Source organism: Salarias fasciatus, chromosome 14 (genome assembly GCF_902148845.1).
Source record: "Salarias fasciatus chromosome 14, fSalaFa1.1, whole genome shotgun sequence".
Classification (NCBI taxonomy): domain Eukaryota; kingdom Metazoa; phylum Chordata; class Actinopteri; order Blenniiformes; family Blenniidae; genus Salarias; species Salarias fasciatus.
The window spans coordinates 40,571,706-40,592,469 of NC_043758.1; the positions used below are offsets into that span (position 1 = coordinate 40,571,706).

At 49.1% G+C, this 20,764-nt stretch overlaps 1 protein-coding gene across 10 annotated transcripts in view; it reads left to right on the forward strand.

The window, feature by feature from the left end:
- The window catches only part of myo18ab (myosin XVIIIA b), a 100,202-nt gene that overhangs the window by 15,546 nt on the left and 63,892 nt on the right, over positions 1 to 20,764 (forward strand). The window contains exon 1 of one of the 10 annotated variants that reach the window (XM_030108060.1): positions 12,517 to 12,612. The exons of the other annotated variants lie outside the window; for them this stretch is intronic. Within the exon in view, the coding sequence (XP_029963920.1) occupies positions 12,607 to 12,612 (6 nt within the window). The 5' untranslated portion in view covers positions 12,517 to 12,606. Of the gene's footprint in view, positions 1 to 12,516; positions 12,613 to 20,764 lie in introns of those variants that run through there. 10 annotated transcript variants of the gene reach the window in all.

Consider the following 20,764-nt stretch of genomic DNA (forward strand, 5'->3'; position numbering starts at 1 on the left):
CACGACACACAAGTCCACAATTCTTGCAATATCTCCTCTCATGCATACTAAGAGAGTCATATTCCTTGATAGCAGTTATTAACAAATAAAAGCACATAACTATGAACTCAAGGACAAAAAAATGACACCTATAGCAATCAAGCAATCAGTATTTATTCATTACAGTGTCAAATCACAATGGAAGGTATGATTTGGAGTGAGATGAGACCACAGGGAGGACCCTCATGCTGCCTTTTCAGTTCTTAGTATGTAACTGTGAAAATCTTTAGGTGTCGGCCCAGCATTAGTTAAAGCCAGATAATAGCAAAATATCCTGACAAATAATCTAAACAGAACAAACTGCAGACAGTAGCAGCATTATGACTCAGCCATAATATATTAATAGAAAATTTAAAAAAAAACATATTTCCAACAGGTTTGTAAAAAGGCTCAGACCTGAATTACAGATTTGAGTCGATCTGTATTGTCATGTACTGGTCTGTGCAGTGCAGATGTGTATTGCCCCACTTCCTGGTCCGCAGCCAGCCAGCTCCACTCCTCACCACATTTCTGACCTGCAAGAAACAGCAAACGGAACCTGTACTCAGTATCTGTGTACTGGGGAGTATCTGCAGCCATGCAGCCTTTATCTGATGTTGTTACACTCGTGAACAAATTTATCTGCATGAAGGATGACTTCAGTCTCAAAAGAGCCCAAAGGCCCAATTAACAGTCAGTGAACAGCTACCTGCAAAACTGGTAATTGACATTAAAAGATATGCAGATGTTTGAAATTAAAATCATCAATATGAACATCGATATCAAGTCCTCAGGCTGTCATATATCGGTGGTCAACCAAAAACAGACATGGAAACATTATTAAGTCGTCATCACAAATCAAGGATGAATTCATAACATCATAAGACACATGACTCAACAGATCAGAGACTCTCAAACAGTGGTGAAGTGGAGGCAGTGAGAGAGCAGAGGGGGACGGCTCAGGCTCTCACAGCTCCAGTGGTCACTAAACCTGAGAGGGACATGGACACATTGGCCCTCATTTATCAAACGGTAGTACGACGGTATATGGGCGTACGCCCGTCGTACGTCCATATGAAAGACGGGTTGGTTATTTATCAATTTGGTCGTGATCGTTCGGAAAGATGAAATCTCACGACAGCTCTGACATCGTGTAGCAAGTTTCAGTCAGTGTGGACTTGCGGTGCAGCGCAGAAGAACCTGGCGGAGCGTGAAAATAACTATAAGGCACATCTCAAACACGCCATAAAGCAGGAGCAGCACACATTCAGTACAGATTAAAAAAAAAATAAATGAAAAATAAAATTTTGCCCTTACGGAATATCTAATAAAATTCTTCCTTGTGGGATTAATAAAGGATTTTTAACTCTCAATAAGTCCGCTGGTCCATCCTGCCACGGAGAGGAGCAGTTTTAACAGTGCGCAAAGACGCACAGCTGCTGCTGTGGAGCAGCTTCAGACGCTCAGATCCAGCGGGGGAAACGCTGCTGTTCCTGTTCATCCCCGAAAAGGTGTGTGACTTTATTTAGGTAATTTACACAATATTGCACTGGCGATAGAGTTACTTTGATGCGCTGGCGCCACAAGAGGATGTGGGAACCAGCAGAGCCTCACTGGGTCTGGACGGAGGAGACAGGACCTGAAGATCCGCGACTGAAATGTAAATAAACTCTAAAGTATAGAAAATTATTCATTTAATCAGTGATGTGATGCCAGCAGCCTGGAAAATAACATATGAACTGAAGGGAGGTTAAATACAGACAGAGGACGTTTAGTCAAACATTTTATGAAAACTTCTATAAATTGTCTTTAATTTAAGCAGCACCAGCAGTGGGGGGCACGCGCCGCCCTCGGTGGCCTGAGTCCCGGGTCCTGTTCGGTCCTGTTCGGTCCTGTGCTGTGTCCCGTTTGGTCCGAGGTGCGTCTCGGTGGGACCGTCCCCGCTGTGGGGAGGACACCGGGCCGCGGTGCCGCTGTCTGACTCTGAGACATCATAAAACACAACAATAAAACTCTGAGCTGTACAACATGAGTCGGCTTCATTATTTGTAATATCAGGGTTAAATTAACGGATCTATAACCTGTTCAGACCTCAGCCGGTGTCCGTTCATCCAGGTGACGCTGCTCACCGCTGCCGTGAACAGCGTCCTCCAGACTGCGTTTTTCTATTCTCCTTTAATTTCAGTTTTTTTTCTTCCAAAGAGCTCCTCCTGATTTCTCTCCACCTCAGACCTGAGAGGATCCATTTCCAGCTCCCAAAAGTTTCTTTTTTCGCCAAAATCGCTCCTTTTCCGTGTTTGACCTCACTGGGCGCGGCTTCAGAACTATGAATATTTCAAGGCGTAACATTGTTAATGACGATCGAATTCAGCCGCCGCATTTATCAACACCCGATCACTCAAACGCTGAGATCGGCGAGGTACGGAAGTTTCTGTAATGCCGCGCGAGCCCCGTCGTACGATGAGCTCACCGCTCAGATATACACCCGTTTGAAAGATGGATTGATAAATGAGGGCCATTAAGTCTGTAATCATCACAAATCAAGTATAATTTCATAAATCATAAAAAATGATAAACTCGCCATACTAGAGGAAACTCAACAGCCAAACTTTGGTGCAGTGAAGGCAGATAGAGAGCAAGTCCTCCAACATGGACGGAGGAGGAACAACTCCTCAAACTCTCACACATCAAGCGGTCAACCTATGAGAGACATGGACGAAAATGTTTTCCTCGGTGCTGCACCTAGAGTTGAAAACTTTTGGGATGTGGGTTTTCTTTTAAAGCTTTTTAAAACAAAATAATTATAAAGTATGAATCTATATTACATTAAAAAATACATAATAAACACTCCAAATTGTAACAGTGGTCCCAAATGGAAGAACAAGTCCAAATGTACTGTAGAACAGAGGGAGAACAACTCCTCAAATCCATCATTACAACCTGTAATGGAGAATAATTGATCATTTAGTTTACATGATCACACCATTAAGGATCAACACATCAGCACAATAACACTTCCGAAAAAGCATCATTAAAATAACAAGGAATCACTACATCCATAATGTGTGTTATATGATAACAATAATATGAAATATTTCTCACCTTATCAGTGTAGCAGCTTTTATAGCAGCTCACTCTTCTCTGCAGGTCTTCTGTCACAGAGTCAGAGTCAGAGTCCAGGGCCGTGAGGACGTCTTCCTCTGTGGCCGTCAGCAGAAATGCCTCCAGTTAATCGGATGAAAGAGAGCTTCTGAGTCGGTTTTTGATGAACTTCAAAATTATAAACATGTGCTTACGGTGCTCACAAGCCACCTGCTGCGTCACGTTAGCGAGCTGCGGCCCATGCCATGAGGCCCCGCCCACCCTGGTTTGTGTTGTGGTTGACAGCTGTCAGGGCCTCTGGGCCCAATAATATGTGTCGATGCTCAGAATACACCGCTAGCCCTCTGTAGCCCATTGGCTGGTCTAATTGGAGGGAATTTAGAGAGACAGGAGAAAAAAAATTATCGTGGACCGGACCGGCCCACTTTGGGTGAACGGCCCACCGGGACGGTGCCCGGTATGCCAGATGGCCAGTCCACCCCTGGTGGAGTCTCATTGCTATGGACGTCTGTCTGTGTTCAGCTTGGTCTTGCTGGGTTTGTGGTGATGAACGTGAATGTGGTCCATCGGGGCTCCCCTCCTGGGACGGCCTCTGGCAGGATTAATGCATGTCGGTATCCTGACCGTGATGCTGGGCTTCATCCAGGAGATCTTGTAAACCGGTGCGGATGTTGAATCGCAGGAAGCGGACCTTGGTGCAGCGTGGGGACGATCTGGATGTGGAGGATCATGCCATTGTGTGGGAGCGTCTTAACGAGGAAGAGATTAGGGAGGAGCTTTTGGAGTCTTTATAATTGGTTCAAGTCTGTGATGGCCAGTCAGTTACCTGTGACAGGATTACATGCCTTATGGTCTCATTTACCAAACAAGCAGGTTAACCCGGCACCGTAAGGCGTTTAATCCTCTTTTCCTCTCCTCTCTCTTGGCTCACATGCTCAGAACCGAGTGGCTGGATCAGGATCTCCCTCCAGATGTTACTGCCGTCCTAATCCTGCTGCCTTCCCAAGTCTGGGATTAAGCAGCTGCCTCAGAGAGAGTACAGGCTGCTGAGTTAACCAGGGACAGGAGGGGGGTCTGGATGAACAAGGGAGCGTTTCTGTTTTTAGTCTCCCATGTTATTAACCAGAACGGATCGCTGTTCATCAGAACAGAACCAGTGTTTCTGTTTGGTCCTGGTGGGAGTTGTTCAGACCGGAGGGTCTGGTCCTGGTGGGAGTTGTTCAGACCGGAGGGTCTGGTCCTGGTGGGAGCTGTTCAGACTGGAGGGTCTGGTCCTGGTGGGAGTTGTTCAGACCGGAGGGTCTGGTCCTGGTGGGAGTTGTTCAGACTGGAGGGTCTGGTCCTGGTGGGAGCTGTTCAGACTGGAGGGTTTGGTCCTGGTGGGAGTTGTTCAGACTGGAGGGTTTGGTCCTGATGGGAGCTGTTCAGACTGGAGGGTTTGGTCCTGGTGGGAGTTGTTCAGACTGGAGGGTTCTCCTCCACCCTGTGGTGACCTGGATGAGACTGGCTCTGCTTTTCTTCTGTAAACTGAATTATTGACTGCCACGCTGCAGCTGTGATGAATAATAGAGGGGAATCCTGAAAGAGGGGTCTATTGAAACTGTGGAAGGTTGGTAGACGGTTAAACAATCTGAAGAGCTGAAGCCACCACATCTGGTGGAGTTTGGAAAGACCATGGATAAAGAGGCGACACCAGGAGAGTAGCCCCGGGCCACATGGAGCCCTGCCACTGAAAGAAGGCTGATGGCATGAGAGCCAAGCAGGCCTGAGCCTGCGGGAGAGGCAGGGCAGCTGAGCAGACCATTTAGAGAAGCTTTCAGCATCGAAGTTCACGTGAAACAGCTGTGTGATGTGTGATGTTCGTACGTGCTGGTCTCTGTGCTGGACTGGTGACCTGTCCAGGTTGAACCCTGCCCTCGTCCACAGCAGGGTGGGATTGGCTCCGGCGCCTGGTGACCCTGAAGAACACATTTACCTTCACATCCAGGGGCGATTCAGGGTCCCCAGTAACCTCACATGTTTTCACTGAGGCCAGTGTCTCCACCGTACCATCCACCCTCCTCCATCTACTCCAGGTGTAGTTCGGCAGGTGGCAGCTCAAGCCTTCAGATGGCAGCTCTTTTTTTTTTCCTTTCAGCACATTGTTCATGTAATATATAGTAAATATCCACCATGTGCTGGCCCTAAATGAAATAACTTCAGATCAGTGTTCATTTGACCTGAAGCTGTCGTGCTGTTTCTCACACTGCTATATTTTATATGAATACGGCACAAGCAGCTGATCTAATCTCAATAATTACTTCCGATCCCAGCTTGCATGAGCTTTACCTCATGTGGACGTAGTGATAACCTGAAATGGCTTATAGCCTTAATGCTTCTGAATAGGATACCGCCATCTTTATTCAATAAAACTTGACGATATCGCTATCTGAATATTTAAAAATGAATCGACCGTTTTGCTGTTGCCCAGCTCACAGCTGGAGTCCAGTCAGTTGGGTGTGAGTGCAGAACATTAACCATTCACCAGAACGGTCCCAGACCCTGAAGACAGGAAAACCCAGCGGTCCTGGAAGCTGCTCCTCAGTCCGTCCCGTCAGGAGCTCTGCACTCAGTCAGGCCTCTGGATTGTGGAGCTGCAGTTCTTTGACCTTTGACCCAGCCACCGAGGTCAGAGGTGCTGGAGTCTTTGGAGTTGTGTACAGAGACGTCATCGGGCGTTTCGTCCTGCCCACGCATTCCTGGCAGATTACCGCAGCCCCACAGGAACACTGTGCTGGGAGAAAACAAGACATGACTGTCCTTCCCTTTGACCCTGGGACATGGGGGGTCTTCACCCTGTTCTGGGACATGGGGGGTCTTCATCCTGTTCTGGGACATGGGGGGTCTTCATCCTGTTCTGGGACATGGGGGGTCTTCATCCTGTTCTGGGACATGGGGGGTCTTCACCCTGTTCTGGGACATGGGGGGTCTTCACCCTGTTCTGGGACATGGGGGGTCTTCATCCTGTTCTGGGACATGGGGGGTCTTCACCCTGTTCTGGGACATGGGGGGTCTTCACCCTGTTCTGGGACATGGGGGGTCTTCACCCTGTTCTGGGACATGGGGGGGTCTTCATCCTGTTCTGGGACATGGGGGGTCTTCACCCTGTTCTGGGACATGGGGGGTCTTCACCCTGTTCTGGGACATGGGGGGGTCTTCATCCTGTTCTGGGACATGGGGGGTCTTCATCCTGTTCTGGGACATGGGGGGTCTTCATCCTGTTCTGGGACATGGGGGGTCTTCATCCTGTTCTGGGACATGGGGGGTCTTCATCCTGGCTCCTGTCCGCTTCATTCTGTCTAGTTCACTCCTTTACATTCACAACCAGCCTTTGACCTTCAGTTTGATTTGACTTTTATTTAAATGATTCAGTAATCCAGTACTCCTCCTCACAGCAGTACTCCAGTACTCCTCCTCACAGCAGTACTCCAGTACTCCTCCTCACAGCAGTAATCCAGTACTCCTCCTCACAGCAGTAATCCAGTACTCCTCCTCACAGCAGTACTCCAGTACTCCTCCTCACAGTAAGCCAGCCGTACTGCTAGCTGCTAGCACGCTGTGCTCAGGCTTGTTGTGTTTAATGTCCAGATAGATTCCCCAGCTCATCATTCTCTCAATCTGTGTGTGTGTGTGTGTGTGTGTGTGTGTGTGTGTGTGTGTGTGTCAGTGGGCTGAACAGAGCTTCACATTCCGGAGCAGTGCCGCCCGTCATGCTCAAACATGCTTGGACAGATTCCAGTGGAGCTTCATGTGTACAGAATGTCATCGTTCTCATTTCCACACACACACACACACACACACACACACACACACACACACACACACAGGATGTCACTAATGGTTCCCTCACTCTACACAGCAGACAGATGTAGATGGTCTTTAAAGCAGCTTCTGTGACAGTGTGGTCTACCAACCAATGAAAACCGAGCAAAGCAGCCGACTGCGAGGCGGAGGTCCATGTGAGCAGAGACAGTGGCCCCTCCTGATAAAGCTGCCAGGACAGACCGTCCCCGTCCTGCTGGACTGGAGTTAATCATTGAGAGGATATGGGACAGTCGGATGAAGTGATCCAGTCAGTCTTCATTCAGACGGTTCTGCTCAGTCGTCATGAGTGAATCATCATCACCAGTCTCTCCACTCGGCTCTTGTCCACTTGACTTCATGTGGTGTTGTCCTCACGTGAAGGACAGACATACAAAGAATATAAAGAAAGTGATGGTGTTTTGCTGCTTCAGGTTGAACGTATTGAGTGAATGTGGTTAAAACATCAGTTGGTCCTGCAGGGGGAGCCCTGCGCTTCAGGCGAACACCAGCGTTTACACAGGGCCGCACGCCAGACCCTGAAAACACAGTGGTGTGTGTGCGTGTGTGTGTGTGTGTGTGTGTGTGTGTGTGTGTGTGTGTGTGTGTGTGTGTGTGTGTGTGTGTGTGTGTGTGTGTGTGTGTGTGTGTGTGTGTGTGTGTGTGTGTGTGTGTGTGTGTGTGTGTGTGTGTGTGTGTGTGTGTGTGTGTGTGTGTGGATCAATGTGTCCTTGCCTGACATGCTGAATCCCGTCGATGCAGGCCTCCACAGGAGTTATTGAATGGAGCGTGGAGCATTAGCGCCGCTGCCGTCTCTCTCACTGCAGCGGTGGACGGACGGCCTGCGTCCAGCAGTGTCCGTCAGAGGAGGAGGAGCCAGTTGCATTGATCTGTCCTCACAGAGTGTGATTGGAGGAAAGCCCTCATCCGACGGGCGGCTCGGCAGTCAGAGCAGAGGGAGGGTGATCACGGTGATCCTTCTGTCTGCAGCCTGGACCTGGCCTCAGTGGACCAACCCTCATTTCACCTCTTCCTACATTTAAATGACAAAATAGCGACTCACCATCGAAAGAGTGTTCTCTGTGGAGATTCTGGATGGATGGTTTTGTCAGGGTTGCAGGGTCTCAGGGTTTCAGACTTTTTCAACAGGCCAGTCCAGCTCTTTCAGTCTGTGGAGTCATATTCGCTGTCCAGTCTGATCCAACCGAGAAAAGGATTCCCTGAAAAACTGAGATTCTCAGGTGGACCCCCCTCCTCCTCTGGCCCCGCCCACCCTCCCCTCCAGCGTCCAGCTGATGAGGAGCTGTCAGACTGTAGATGTGCTCTTCCTCCTCATCATCCCTCCCTCATGTGGGTTAAGGGAGGCCTTGTCTGGACAGGAAGACCTCAGTGTTCTGGATTCGCGGAGCTCTGGCTCCATCTGGTGGTCAGTACTGACGCTGTGAACTTCATGACAGCAGTCTGGACCTGGGAGTCCTAAAACACACTGGCAGGGGATCGTTTTCACCCTCCAGGCTCTGTGGATGGTGAACGGGAAACAGAAACTCTGTTCATGGGATTCTTTTATGGAGTTAAACTGCCTCCATGTGACTTTGAGTAAGAGTCCAGTATTCATCCCTCCCTGCTCCGTCCTCCTTCCTGTAGACCAGGGTTTCTTAACCCTGGTCCTTGAGGCCCAGTGTCCTGCATGTTTTGCCTCTCTCCCAGTTGGAACACACCTGATTGCAATGAGAGCTGATTTCTGGGCTGCTTGTAAAGAAGCTCAAATGGCTCATTTGAAGTCTGCTGATTCCATTCAAAATGTGTGTGTGTTACATAAATAATTTTACAATTGATCAAATATGCTTTATAATGGCTTAAAATACCAAGTGTTTACCAAGATTGCCCCCCAACACACACACACACACACACACACACACACACACACACACACACACACACACACACCAATAGCAGAGCAGATGAAAAATAAGTTTCTTATGAGCGCTCACTTCCTCAAACTCCATCCTATCTCCAAGACAGCCTAAATTCAGTCACGCCGAATTGTGCCTCATTCTGACCTTTATTAAGCCAGATTGTGTGTTGGAGGTAAATGTACTTCATTTTGTGTGTTTTCAGCGCCTGAAAAACGCCCAGCTGGCCGAAACGCTGCACCGACAAAACTCACGATTTAAGTTTCACTTTCATTTTCGTCATATTTGCGCTTGTTATTTCAGTTTGTGCCTCACACCAGCATTTTCCTCCTGATTTTTCTGATAATTCGGCTGAGTTCAATATGGCAAATAATGAGGACTGGACCGTGTTTCACCGCTAAAAGCACATGTGTTTTTGTTTTGTTTTTTTTACGCTCAGCTGGAGCAGTAGGCTCTCCTACTCGGGGCACACACACTAGTTTGCAGTGCCGCATCTCGTTAGGACAGCATGTGGAACGGCCTTTATGCAGTAAAACTAAAGTTTGCGTGTAAAAAAAGTAACAATTATTTCGATTTAACTTGACCTTCTGGGGGGGCGGGGCGCCCCCCTAATATAATGGTAGGGGAAACACTGCTGAGGACTCGGCACTGGGCTTTTTTTCCAAGCATGTTGAAGGCATCAACATCAGATTCTACAATTCTACAATTTTCATTTTGTCCAAAGCGACGTCCAACACAAGCACGAACTCAGACATAGATTACGTTTACATGCACTCAATATTCGGGTTATGGTCAATATTCCAGTTTCTGAATCATTTGGAATAACCCGTTTACATGCTTAAACAGACAGAGTTACTCCTGTTTACATGATCAGGGAGATCCCCATTCAAACCACGGAGCACAGACCACGCCATGACTGCATTTGCACTTCATGCCACTAAGTGTGCTGTTTGCATGTTCAACCTTATTTTACACAGACACCACAGAAGAAGAAGGGCGCTGCAGGCTCTCTGCATGTTGTTAGAAAAAAAGTAAGCCAGCCAGACGTGGTAATATGTTTAATGATGCGATGCACCGTTTTTTTCAGTAAAAGAGAAGAACTGAACGATCGTTTTGGCACATTTTATTTACTTAGTAGCAGTTAAACTGTGTCACAAGTAGTTCCTGGACTCAAATGACCGAGATTCCTTGCGGGTAGAACATGCACAGAGCAGTATTTCATGTCCCTTTCGACCGGGATATTCCGATGCGCGTTTATATGACCAGAAATTCAGGTTAGAAAAGGAGTAACCCAGGGGTAATGTTCAGGTTTTTAAAAACCGGAATATGAGCATATTCAGGTTTTTGCACGTGTTTACATGGCTGTGCGCAACCGGGTTATTTCGAATATTCTGGTTAAGAAAGGGTTATTGACTGCATGTAAACGCACCCATACATGAGGAAAAACCTTTAGTAAGGGCAAAAAGGGCTTCAGTCTGGCTGAGTTTGTGGGAACAAGTAGGCTGGAGTGAAGTTGGACACTGATCTGAGGCCGGACAGATGGACCAGCTGGACAGACTATGAGTCCAGTCTGAGACGGATGTAGCTGATGGTCTGTTCCTTCCTCCATGTGCAGATTTCAGCCACACACTGAGCTGTTTTAAAGCCGGAGGAGGCCTGAAGCATGCAGGACTCCAGCGTCCAGTAGTCCTGTGTCGGTGTCAGGGCCTGGTAACACCGGACCTGCCTCCTTATCAGAAAGTTGGTGAAGTCGGGGTGCAAAAAAAATACACAGAATAAATCTGTGGGCGCAGTGATTTTTCATGGTGTTTGTTGAACAGCTGCTATGAGACTCCTGGGGTCCAGGGCCCTGCTGTAAACATAACAACCTATTTTTCTTGTACTTTATTAAAAAAAAATACAAAAAAACCCCAAAATTGCAATAACAATGAGTAGTTTGTGGATCTTTGTTGGCCGTCTGTGGGGTTTGTGTGCTGGGGCTCCATGTGGCTCCTCAGGCTGGGCTGTGCCGGGCTGACAGGGAGGACCCGGCTGTGGAGGTGGAGAGCTGACTGGAACTCGGTTCCTTCCAGCACTCTGGGTCCTTCCATCAGGTTCCGACAGCTGGACCCTTACGAGTGACTTTCAGTACCGGTAATGCCAGTTCTGTTCTTCAGCCTGGACCTTCCTGGTCCTGCAGGGATGGTTTGGTGGAGCTCGTGTCCATTGAGAACACACACTGTGAGAGGGCTTCACAGTTAATCGAATTTTGATCACGATCAGGATTTTGGCTGCTGTGATTAAATTTAAATGATCGTCGCGATTTTAGAATTGAAAAAGTGGCTCTGTTGCGTGCCAAATCAATCATTTTCTAAATCCAACAGTCAGCCAACCACCAGGGGGCGACAGAGGTTATGGCCTCATTATTACGCCACCTAAACAGCAAGCGAGTGAACCCCGCAGCAGCGGCAGCGTCAGATGAAAGAACTATGAGACAGACTGGAGAGCAGCAGGCGGTGACGGAGCTGAGGCTTCTGGAGGGGAGGAGCCGCTACAGCCTCATAAAGGAGCATCATCTACTGCAGCGCTCGGCAACTGGCGGCCCGATGCCACTTTTGGCCCGTAAACAACAATGTCTGGCCCGCCGGATGATTTAGAGAATCTGAGGCTCCTGCTTCACGGAGGCAGGAACTCCGTCCATCAACCTGTCGGTATTCAACTCCTCCTGAACCTCCTTCTTTACCTGTGGAACACCTGAACCCTCTGATTCACTGAACAACCTGAGCTGCAGCTCCTGCTGCCTTCAGGGACACTCTGTAAAAGTAACCTGCTGGTGGATGCCACCGCGGTCTCAGTCAGCTGTTAGCTTAGCTGTTAGCCACCGATGAACTAGCTGGATTTAAACGATTCCTTCGTGCTCGAACATCGGTCGACAGGACGCATCTCAAAATCTGTATAGGTGGAAAGAAGATCTAAATGCTGAGCGTCTCGGACAGAACGGGAAAAGTTGTTTATTGACGGACAGTTCAGTATCTGAGCGGCGTAGCGGCGGCTTGGAGAGAGCGAGGGAATCATTGTTCTGGTAGGTTTCTTTTCTGGGTTCAGCGTGGCTGTTCACTGTTCTGTTGTTGTTTTATCTTCGTGTGGTTGTTCAGGGACCATCGTGTTGCTCTCAGGATGCAGCAGGTGACGGTCGCTCAGCTGTGAGGCGTTCAGGTTCCAAAGTCATAATCTGGCTCTTTTCAGATCAGAGGTCTGGTCAAACATTTGTAAATACTCACAGTCGGTGCTTCTATATGTTCGTTTCTAAGGAAAAGCGATTGTTCACAACATTCAAATGGTCCTAAATCGTTTGGATTTGAATTAAAACATCTTCGATTATGTGTGCATGCACGCCCGACTTCGCTGAAGTGCTGAAGGCGCACGTCTTCAATTTGAAGACTTGTTTGTTTAAAAAAAAAGTGCAATAAAAAGGTATGTTTTACCTAACATAATGAATAATCGTGATTACAATATTGACAAAAATAATCGTGACTATCATTTTGGCCATAATCGTGCATCCCTACACTGTGATAGACGCCGTTGATATGTCTTCGCTGGTTTCGTTTCAGCGTTGAGTTGACAGCATGTGGAAACACATGCTTTCTATTTCCGGTACCGGGCTGGAGTCTGCTTCTGCTTTGCTCTGCGCTGCTGCTTCCTGAAAGTCTGACACAGAAGACTGTCCAGCGGAGCAGGGCCGTCCCTCCTGGACATGACGGTACGTCAGCTGTTCTCCAGCCTGTCCAGCTGTTTGAGGTGAAGGAGCTCTGCTCTTCAGCTTGTTCATCCTGGACGATTCGTCTTCAGCTTCAGGCTGCAGGAAACACTCTTCACTGTGAGGCTGAGCCTCACTGGAGAGATGTCTGCTGCAGTGTTCTAACTTCCTGATGTTATGTCTCAGTACTCTGTGCTTTAGTTTTATCAAGCGTCTCAGCTTGAGCGTATGTTTCCTTTATATTTAGTTTCTGTTTCTTTTCTGCTGAGTTTTTATGGCCTCCTCTGGACTGTCTGCCAGCCTCATGGACGAGCTGTGTTCAGCGCGTCTCGGTGCTTATTGCTCATGTTTGTGTGTGTGTGTGTGTGTGTGTGTGTGTGTGTGGGAAGAATGTGACTCACACAGCTGACTGATTGCTGGCATCCTTTGTAAACATGGTGGTGACCTTTGACCTGGGGCTTGTGTGCGTTTGCCCTGATGCGGCCCGCCCTGGGTACATCAGCTTCATCCATCTATCAATATTTGGTGACTGGACGTGTCCTCTGAAGGTCCGGATGTGAATCTGACTGACTGGAGCAGCAGCATCTACAGCCCACTCTGGGTTTCATTTCGCCCACCAGGCTCAGCAACAAAACACCGAGTGACGTTCATCTGTCAGCACAGAGAGCAGCTGCCTGGAGCCGATGCTCCGGCGATATCAATGATATATAGTTAAGAAGTGCTGAGCTTTCATTGGCCTGTTCTACCTGCTGTGGCTGTTTCAGCTGACTCAGCACAGCTGAGCGACTGCCAGGCCTGGGGGCTGGAGGTGGAGGTGGAGGGGGGCGGAGGCAGCTGATGGGGAGGTGGAGGGGGCGGAGGCAGCTGATGGGGAGGTGGAGGGGGCGGAGGCAGCTGATGGGGAGGTGGAGGGGGCGGAGGCAGCTGATGGCCGGCCCGTCCAAGTTACACTCCTATTTTTACCCTGCTGGACGCCGCGATATCGCAGCAGCTGTCCCCGCTTCTCCCGTCTGTTCAGGAATAGCCGGCCTATCAGAGCTCCGCCCCCCCGCCGCCCTGCAGGGTCCTACCGCTCCCTCAGACCTCCTCACGCCCGGACACTCTTCCCTCCACTTGTGGGACTTGGGGAACGGTTGTCCCTCGGCGGTTGTGGGAGTTCTTCTTCCTCAGGTTTGTGAGGCTGTGTGAGGACTTGCTGTTGGTCTAGATGTGGTCTGGATGGGGTCTGGATGGGGTCTTGGTGTAGTCTTGGTGTGGTTTTAGTGTGGTCTTGGTGTGGTCTTGGTGTTCCGTTGGGTGAAGTTTGAGTGTGAAATGTGTGAGGAGCCTCTGGCGTGGCGGATCCACGGCCCACGGCTCTATTTATAGTCTCGCGTCAAGTGAAGGGGGGCAACCAAGGAAAGCAGCACTTCAGCATGTGAGAGCCGAGTTAGTTTCTCTGCCTGCCGTGGTTCTGTGGTTCTGTGGTTCCGTGGTTCTGTGGATCCGTGGGTCCAGTTAAAGTGTTCTGCTGCTGGTGGATGGTCCAACGCTCTCAGGTCTCGAGATCTCATACCTCAGACCACACATTTCTTTACCCTGCCAGCGTTGGACACCTCCTGGGTCCACACTGAGTCTTGTTAAGGTGAGTTCTGGATAGTTTGGACTCATATTGTGTCCTCCTGAGAACGTCTGCTGGAAACAGTGTAATAGTTTCAGAGAAGCTGAAAGTGCAGCTAAAGTTTCTAGTTTTCACTTGAAAAGGCTGCAGGAGCTCCGAGTGTCCGAGTCCTGACTGAAGGCTGGACAGATGGCTGCTGTCCCCTCTGTCCCAGACAGTCTGCTGTCCCCTCTGTCCCAGACAGTCTGCCATACCTCCAGACAATCAGCTCGCTGTGGAGGTGATCTGATGGCACAGCCACATCAGAGATTTTAGAAGTACTCACACAAAGTTGCCTTCAGTTCTACCGTCAAAGATCCTGCCTTGAATTTAGAAACAGATCCTCATTTATTTAAAATTCAGAATCACAATTCCTTTAACGTCATTACATTTTAAAGCACAATGAGATTACAAGAAAACAATTAAATCTTCAGTGGACTCAAGGACACTCTTTCACAAGATGTCTCGTATTTCCATCCATCACACGTCCCGTAATGACCTAGAACTACCTGTAACAACTTGTAAAATCCTCTAACAACCACTAATAGCTTGTAACATCATGAAGCAACCTGTAACAACAGTCATAACTTGTAGCATAGTCTATTGTCCTGCAGCGTCCTTAGCATCCTGTGACAGCCTGTAGCATCCTGTAGCGTCCTGAGATAGCCTGTAGCGTCCTGTAGCGTCCTGTAGCATCCTGAGACAGCCTGTAGCATCCTGTAGCGTCCTGAGATAGCCTGTAGCGTCCTGTAGCGTCCTGTAGCGTCCTGTAGCATCCTGTAGCATCCTGTAGCATCCTGTGACAGCCTGTAGCATCCTGTAGCGTCTTGTAGCGTCCTGTGACAGCCTATAGCATCCTGTAACAGCCTGTAGCATCCTGTAACAGCCTGTAGCATCCTGTAACAACTTGTAGCATCCTTTTGCGTCCTGTAACATCCTGTAGTGTCCTGAGACAGCCTGTAGCATCCTGGAAAAACTTGTAGCATCCTTTTGCATCCTGTAACATCCTGTAGCGTCCTGTAGCATCCTGTAACATCCTTTAGCATCCTGTAGCGTCCTGTAGCATCCTGTAGCATCCTGTAGCATCCTGTAGCGTCCTGTAACATCCTTTGGCATCCTTTAGCGTCCTGTAGCATCCTGTAGCGTCCTGTAGCCTCCTGTAACATCCTGTAGCATCCTGTAACATCCTTTAGCGTCCTGTAGCATCCTGTAGCGTCCTGTAGCCTCCTGTAACAGCCTGTAGCATCCTGTAACAGCCTGTAGCATCCTGTAACATCCTGTAACATCCTTTAGCATCCTGTAACATCCTGTATCATCCTGTAGCATCCTGTAGCATCCTGAGACAGCCTGTAGCATCCTGTAACATCCTGTAGCCTCCTGTGACAGCCTGTAGCATCCTGTAACAGCCTGTAGCAACGTGTAACAACTTGTAGCATCCTGAGACAGCCTGTAGTATCCTGTAACAACTTGTAGCATCCTTTTGCGTCCTGTAACATCCTGTAGCATCCTGTAGCATCCTGTAGTGCACTGTAGCATCCTGTAGCATCCCGTAGCATCCTGTAGCATCCTGCAGCATCCCGTAACATCCTGTAGCATCCTGTAGCTTCCTGTAGCGTCCTGTAGCTTCCTGTAGCGTCCTGTAGCATCCTGTAGCGTCCTGTAGCATCCTGTAGCGTCCTGTAGCGTCCTGTAACATCCTGCAGTGTCCTGTAGCGTCCTGTAGCATCCTGTAGTGTCCTGTAACATCCTTTAGCGTCCTGTAGCGTCCTGTAGTGTCCTGTAGCATCCAGAAGCACACTGTAGCATCCTGTAGCATCCTGTAACATCCTGTAGCGTCCTGTAGCATCCTGTAGCGTCATGTAACAACCTGTAGCATCCTGTGACAGCCTGTAGCGTCCTGTGATATCCTGTAACAGCCTGTAGCGTCCTGTGACATCCTGTAACAGCCTGTAGCGTCCTGTGACATCCTGTAACAGCCTGTAGCGTCCTGTAACATCCTGTCACATTGTTTAGCATCCTGTAACATCCTGTAGCGTTCTGTAGCATCCTGTAGCATCCTGTAGCATCCTGTAGCGTCCTGTAACATCCTGTAACATCCTTTAGCGTCCTGTAGCATCCTGTAGCGTCCTGTAACAGCCTGTAGCATCCTGTAACAGCCTGTAGCATCCTGTAGCATCCTGTAACAGCCTGTAGCGTCCTGTAGCATCCTGTAACATCCTGTAGCGTCCTTAGCATCCTGTGACAGCCTGTAGCATCCTGTAACAGCCTGTAGCATCCTGTAACAACTTGTAGCATCCTTTTGCGTCCTGTAACATCCTGTAGCGTCCTGAAACAGCCTGTAGGATCCTGGAAAAACTTGTAGCATCCTTTTGCATCCTGTAACATCCTGTAGCGTCCTGTAGCATCCTGTAACATCCTTTAGCATCCTGTGGCATCCTGTAGCGCCCTGTAGCGTCCTGTAACATCCTTTAGCGTCCTTTTGCGTCCTGTAGCATCCTGTAGCATCCTGTAGCGTCCTGTAGCCTTCTGTAGCATCCTGTAGCGTCCTGTAGCCTCCTGTAACAGCCTGTAGCATCCTGTAACAGCCTGTAGCATCCTGTAACATCCTGTAACATCCTTTAGCATCCTGTAACATCCTGTATCATCCTGTAGCATCCTGTAGCATCCTGAGACAGCCTGTAGCATCCTGTAACATCCTGTAGCCTCCTGTGACAGCCTGTAGCATCCTGTAACAGCCTGTAGCAACGTGTAACAACTTGTAGCATCCTGAGACAGCCTGTAGTATCCTGTAACAACTTGTAGCATCCTTTTGCGTCCTGTAACATCCTGTAGCATCCTGTAGCATCCTGTAGTGCACTGTAGCATCCTGTAGCATCCCGTAGCATCCTGTAGCATCCTGCAGCATCCCGTAACATCCTGTAGCTTCCTGTAGCGTCCTGTAGCGTCCTGTAGCTTCCTGTAGCGTCCTGTAGCATCCTGTAGCGTCCTGTAGCATCCTGTAGCGTCCTGTAGCGTCCTGTAACATCCTGCAGTGTCCTGTAGCGTCCTGTAGCATCCTGTAGTGTCCTGTAACATCCTTTAGCGTCCTGTAGCGTCCTGTAGTGTCCTGTAGCATCCAGAAGCACACTGTAGCATCCTGTAGCATCCTGTAACATCCTGTAGCGTCCTGTAGCATCCTGTAGCGTCATGTAACAACCTGTAGCATCCTGTGACAGCCTGTAGCGTCCTGTGATATCCTGTAACAGCCTGTAGCGTCCTGTGACATCCTGTAACAGCCTGTAGCGTCCTGTGACATCCTGTAACAGCCTGTAGCATCCTGTAACATCCTGTCACATTGTTTAGCATCCTGTAACATCCTGTAGCGTTCTGTAGCATCCTGTAGCATCCTGTAGCATCCTGTAGCGTCCTGTAACATCCTGTAACATCCTTTAGCGTCCTGTAGCATCCTGTAGCGTCCTGTAACAGCCTGTAGCATCCTGTAACAGCCTGTAGCATCCTGTAGCATCCTGTAACAGCCTGTAGCGTCCTGTAGCATCCTGTAACATCCTGTAGCGTCCTTAGCATCCTGTGACAGCCTGTAGCATCCTGTAACAGCCTGTAGCATCCTGTAACAACTTGTAGCATCCTTTTGCGTCCTGTAACATCCTGTAGCGTCCTGAAACAGCCTGTAGGATCCTGGAAAAACTTGTAGCATCCTTTTGCATCCTGTAACATCCTGTAGCGTCCTGTAGCATCCTGTAACATCCTTTAGCATCCTGTGGCATCCTGTAGCGCCCTGTAGCGTCCTGTAACATCCTTTAGCGTCCTTTTGCGTCCTGTAGCATCCTGTAGCATCCTGTAGCGTCCTGTAGCCTTCTGTAGCATCCTGTAGCGTCCTGTAGCCTCCTGTAACAGCCTGTAGCATCCTGTAACAGCCTGTAGCATCCTGTAACATCCTGTAACATCCTTTAGCATCCTGTAACATCCTGTATCATCCTGTAGCATCCTGTAGCATCCTGAGACAGCCTGTAGCATCCTGTAACATCCTGTAGCCTCCTGTGACAGCCTGTAGCATCCTGTAACAGCCTGTAGCAACGTGTAACAACTTGTAGCATCCTGAGACAGCCTGTAGTATCCTGTAACAACTTGTAGCATCCTTTTGCGTCCTGTAACATCCTGTAGCATCCTGTAGCATCCTGTAGTGCACTGTAGCATCCTGTAGCATCCCGTAGCATCCTGTAGCATCCTGCAGCATCCCGTAACATCCTGTAGCTTCCTGTAGCGTCCTGTAGCGTCCTGTAGCTTCCTGTAGCGTCCTGTAGCATCCTGTAGCGTCCTGTAGCATCCTGTAGCGTCCTGTAGCGTCCTGTAACATCCTGCAGTGTCCTGTAGCGTCCTGTAGCATCCTGTAGTGTCCTGTAACATCCTTTAGCGTCCTGTAGCGTCCTGTAGTGTCCTGTAGCATCCAGAAGCACACTGTAGCATCCTGTAGCATCCTGTAACATCCTGTAGCGTCCTGTAGCATCCTGTAGCGTCATGTAACAACCTGTAGCATCCTGTGACAGCCTGTAGCGTCCTGTGATATCCTGTAACAGCCTGTAGCGTCCTGTGACATCCTGTAACAGCCTGTAGCGTCCTGTGACATCCTGTAACAGCCTGTAGCGTCCTGTAACATCCTGTCACATTGTTTAGCATCCTGTAACATCCTGTAGCGTTCTGTAGCATCCTGTAGCATCCTGTAGCATCCTGTAGCGTCCTGTAACATCCTGTAACATCCTTTAGCGTCCTGTAGCATCCTGTAGCGTCCTGTAACAGCCTGTAGCATCCTGTAACAGCCTGTAGCATCCTGTAGCATCCTGTAACAGCCTGTAGCGTCCTGTAGCATCCTGTAACATCCTGTAGCGTCCTTAGCATCCTGTGACAGCCTGTAGCATCCTGTAACAGCCTGTAGCATCCTGTAACAACTTGTAGCATCCTTTTGCGTCCTGTAACATCCTGTAGCGTCCTGAAACAGCCTGTAGGATCCTGGAAAAACTTGTAGCATCCTTTTGCATCCTGTAACATCCTGTAGCGTCCTGTAGCATCCTGTAACATCCTTTAGCATCCTGTGGCATCCTGTAGCGCCCTGTAGCGTCCTGTAACATCCTTTAGCGTCCTTTTGCGTCCTGTAGCATCCTGTAGCATCCTGTAGCGTCCTGTAGCCTTCTGTAGCATCCTGTAGCGTCCTGTAACAGCCTTTAGCGTCCTGTAGCATTCTGTAGCATCCTGTAGCATCCTGTAGCATCCTGTAACATCCTGTAGCATCCTGTAGCATCCTGTAACATCCTTTAGCATCCTGTGGCATCCTGTAGCGTCCTGTAGCGTCCTGTAACATCCTTTAGCGTCCTTTTGCGTCCTGTAGCATCCTGTAGCATCCTGTAGCGTCCTGTAGCCTCCTGTAGCATCCTGTAGCGTCCTGTAACATCCTTTAGCGTCCTGTAGCATTCTGTAACAGCCTGTAGCATCCTGTAACAACTTGTAGCATCCTTTTGCGTCCTGTAGCATCCTGTAGCCTCCTGTAACAACCTGTAGCATCCTGTAACAGCCTGTAGCGTCCTGTAACATCCTGTAACATCCTTTAGCATCCTGTAACATCCTGTAGCGTCCTGTAGCATCCTGTAGCATCCTGAGACAGCCTGTAGCATCGTGTAGCATCCTTTAGCCTCCTGTGACAGCCTGTAGCATCCTGTAGTGTCTTGTAGCGTCCTGTGACAGTCTGTAGCATCCTGTAACAGCCTGTAGCAACCTGTAACAACGTGTTGCATCCTTTTGCGTCCTGTAGCATCCTGTAGCGTCCTGTAACATCCTGTAACATCCTGTAGTGTCCTGTAGCGTCCTGTAGCATCCTGTAGCGTCCTGTAGCATCCTGTAGCGTCCTGTAGCATCCTGTAGCATCCTGAAGCACACTGTAACATCCTGTAACGTCCTGTAGCATCCTGCAGCGTCCTGTAACGGCCTGTAGCATCCTGTAACAGCCTGTAGCATCCTGTAACAGCCTGTAGCGTCCTGTAACATCCTGTAACATTCTTTAGCGTCCTGTAACATCCTGTAGCGTTCTGTAGCATCCTGTAGCGTCCTGTAACATCCTGTAACATCCTTTAGCGTCCTGTAGCATCCTTAGCATCCTGTAGCGCACTGTAGCATCCTGTAGCGTCCTATAGCATCCTGTAGCATCCTGTAACATCCTGTAGCGTCCTTAGCATCCTGTGACAGCCTGTAGCATCCTGTAACATCCTGTAGCGTCCTTAGCATCCTGTAACAGCCTGTAGCATCCCGTAACAACTTGTAGCATCCTTTTGCGTCCTGTAGCATCCTGTAACGTCCTGTAACATCCTGTAGCTTCCTGTAGTGCCCTGTAGCGCCCTGTAGCGTCCTGTAACATCCTGTAACATCCTTTAGTGTCCTGTAACATCCTGTAGCGTCTTGTAGCGTTCTGTAGCATCCTGTGGCGACCTGTAACAGCCTGTAGCGTCCTGTAGCATCCTGTAACATCCTTTA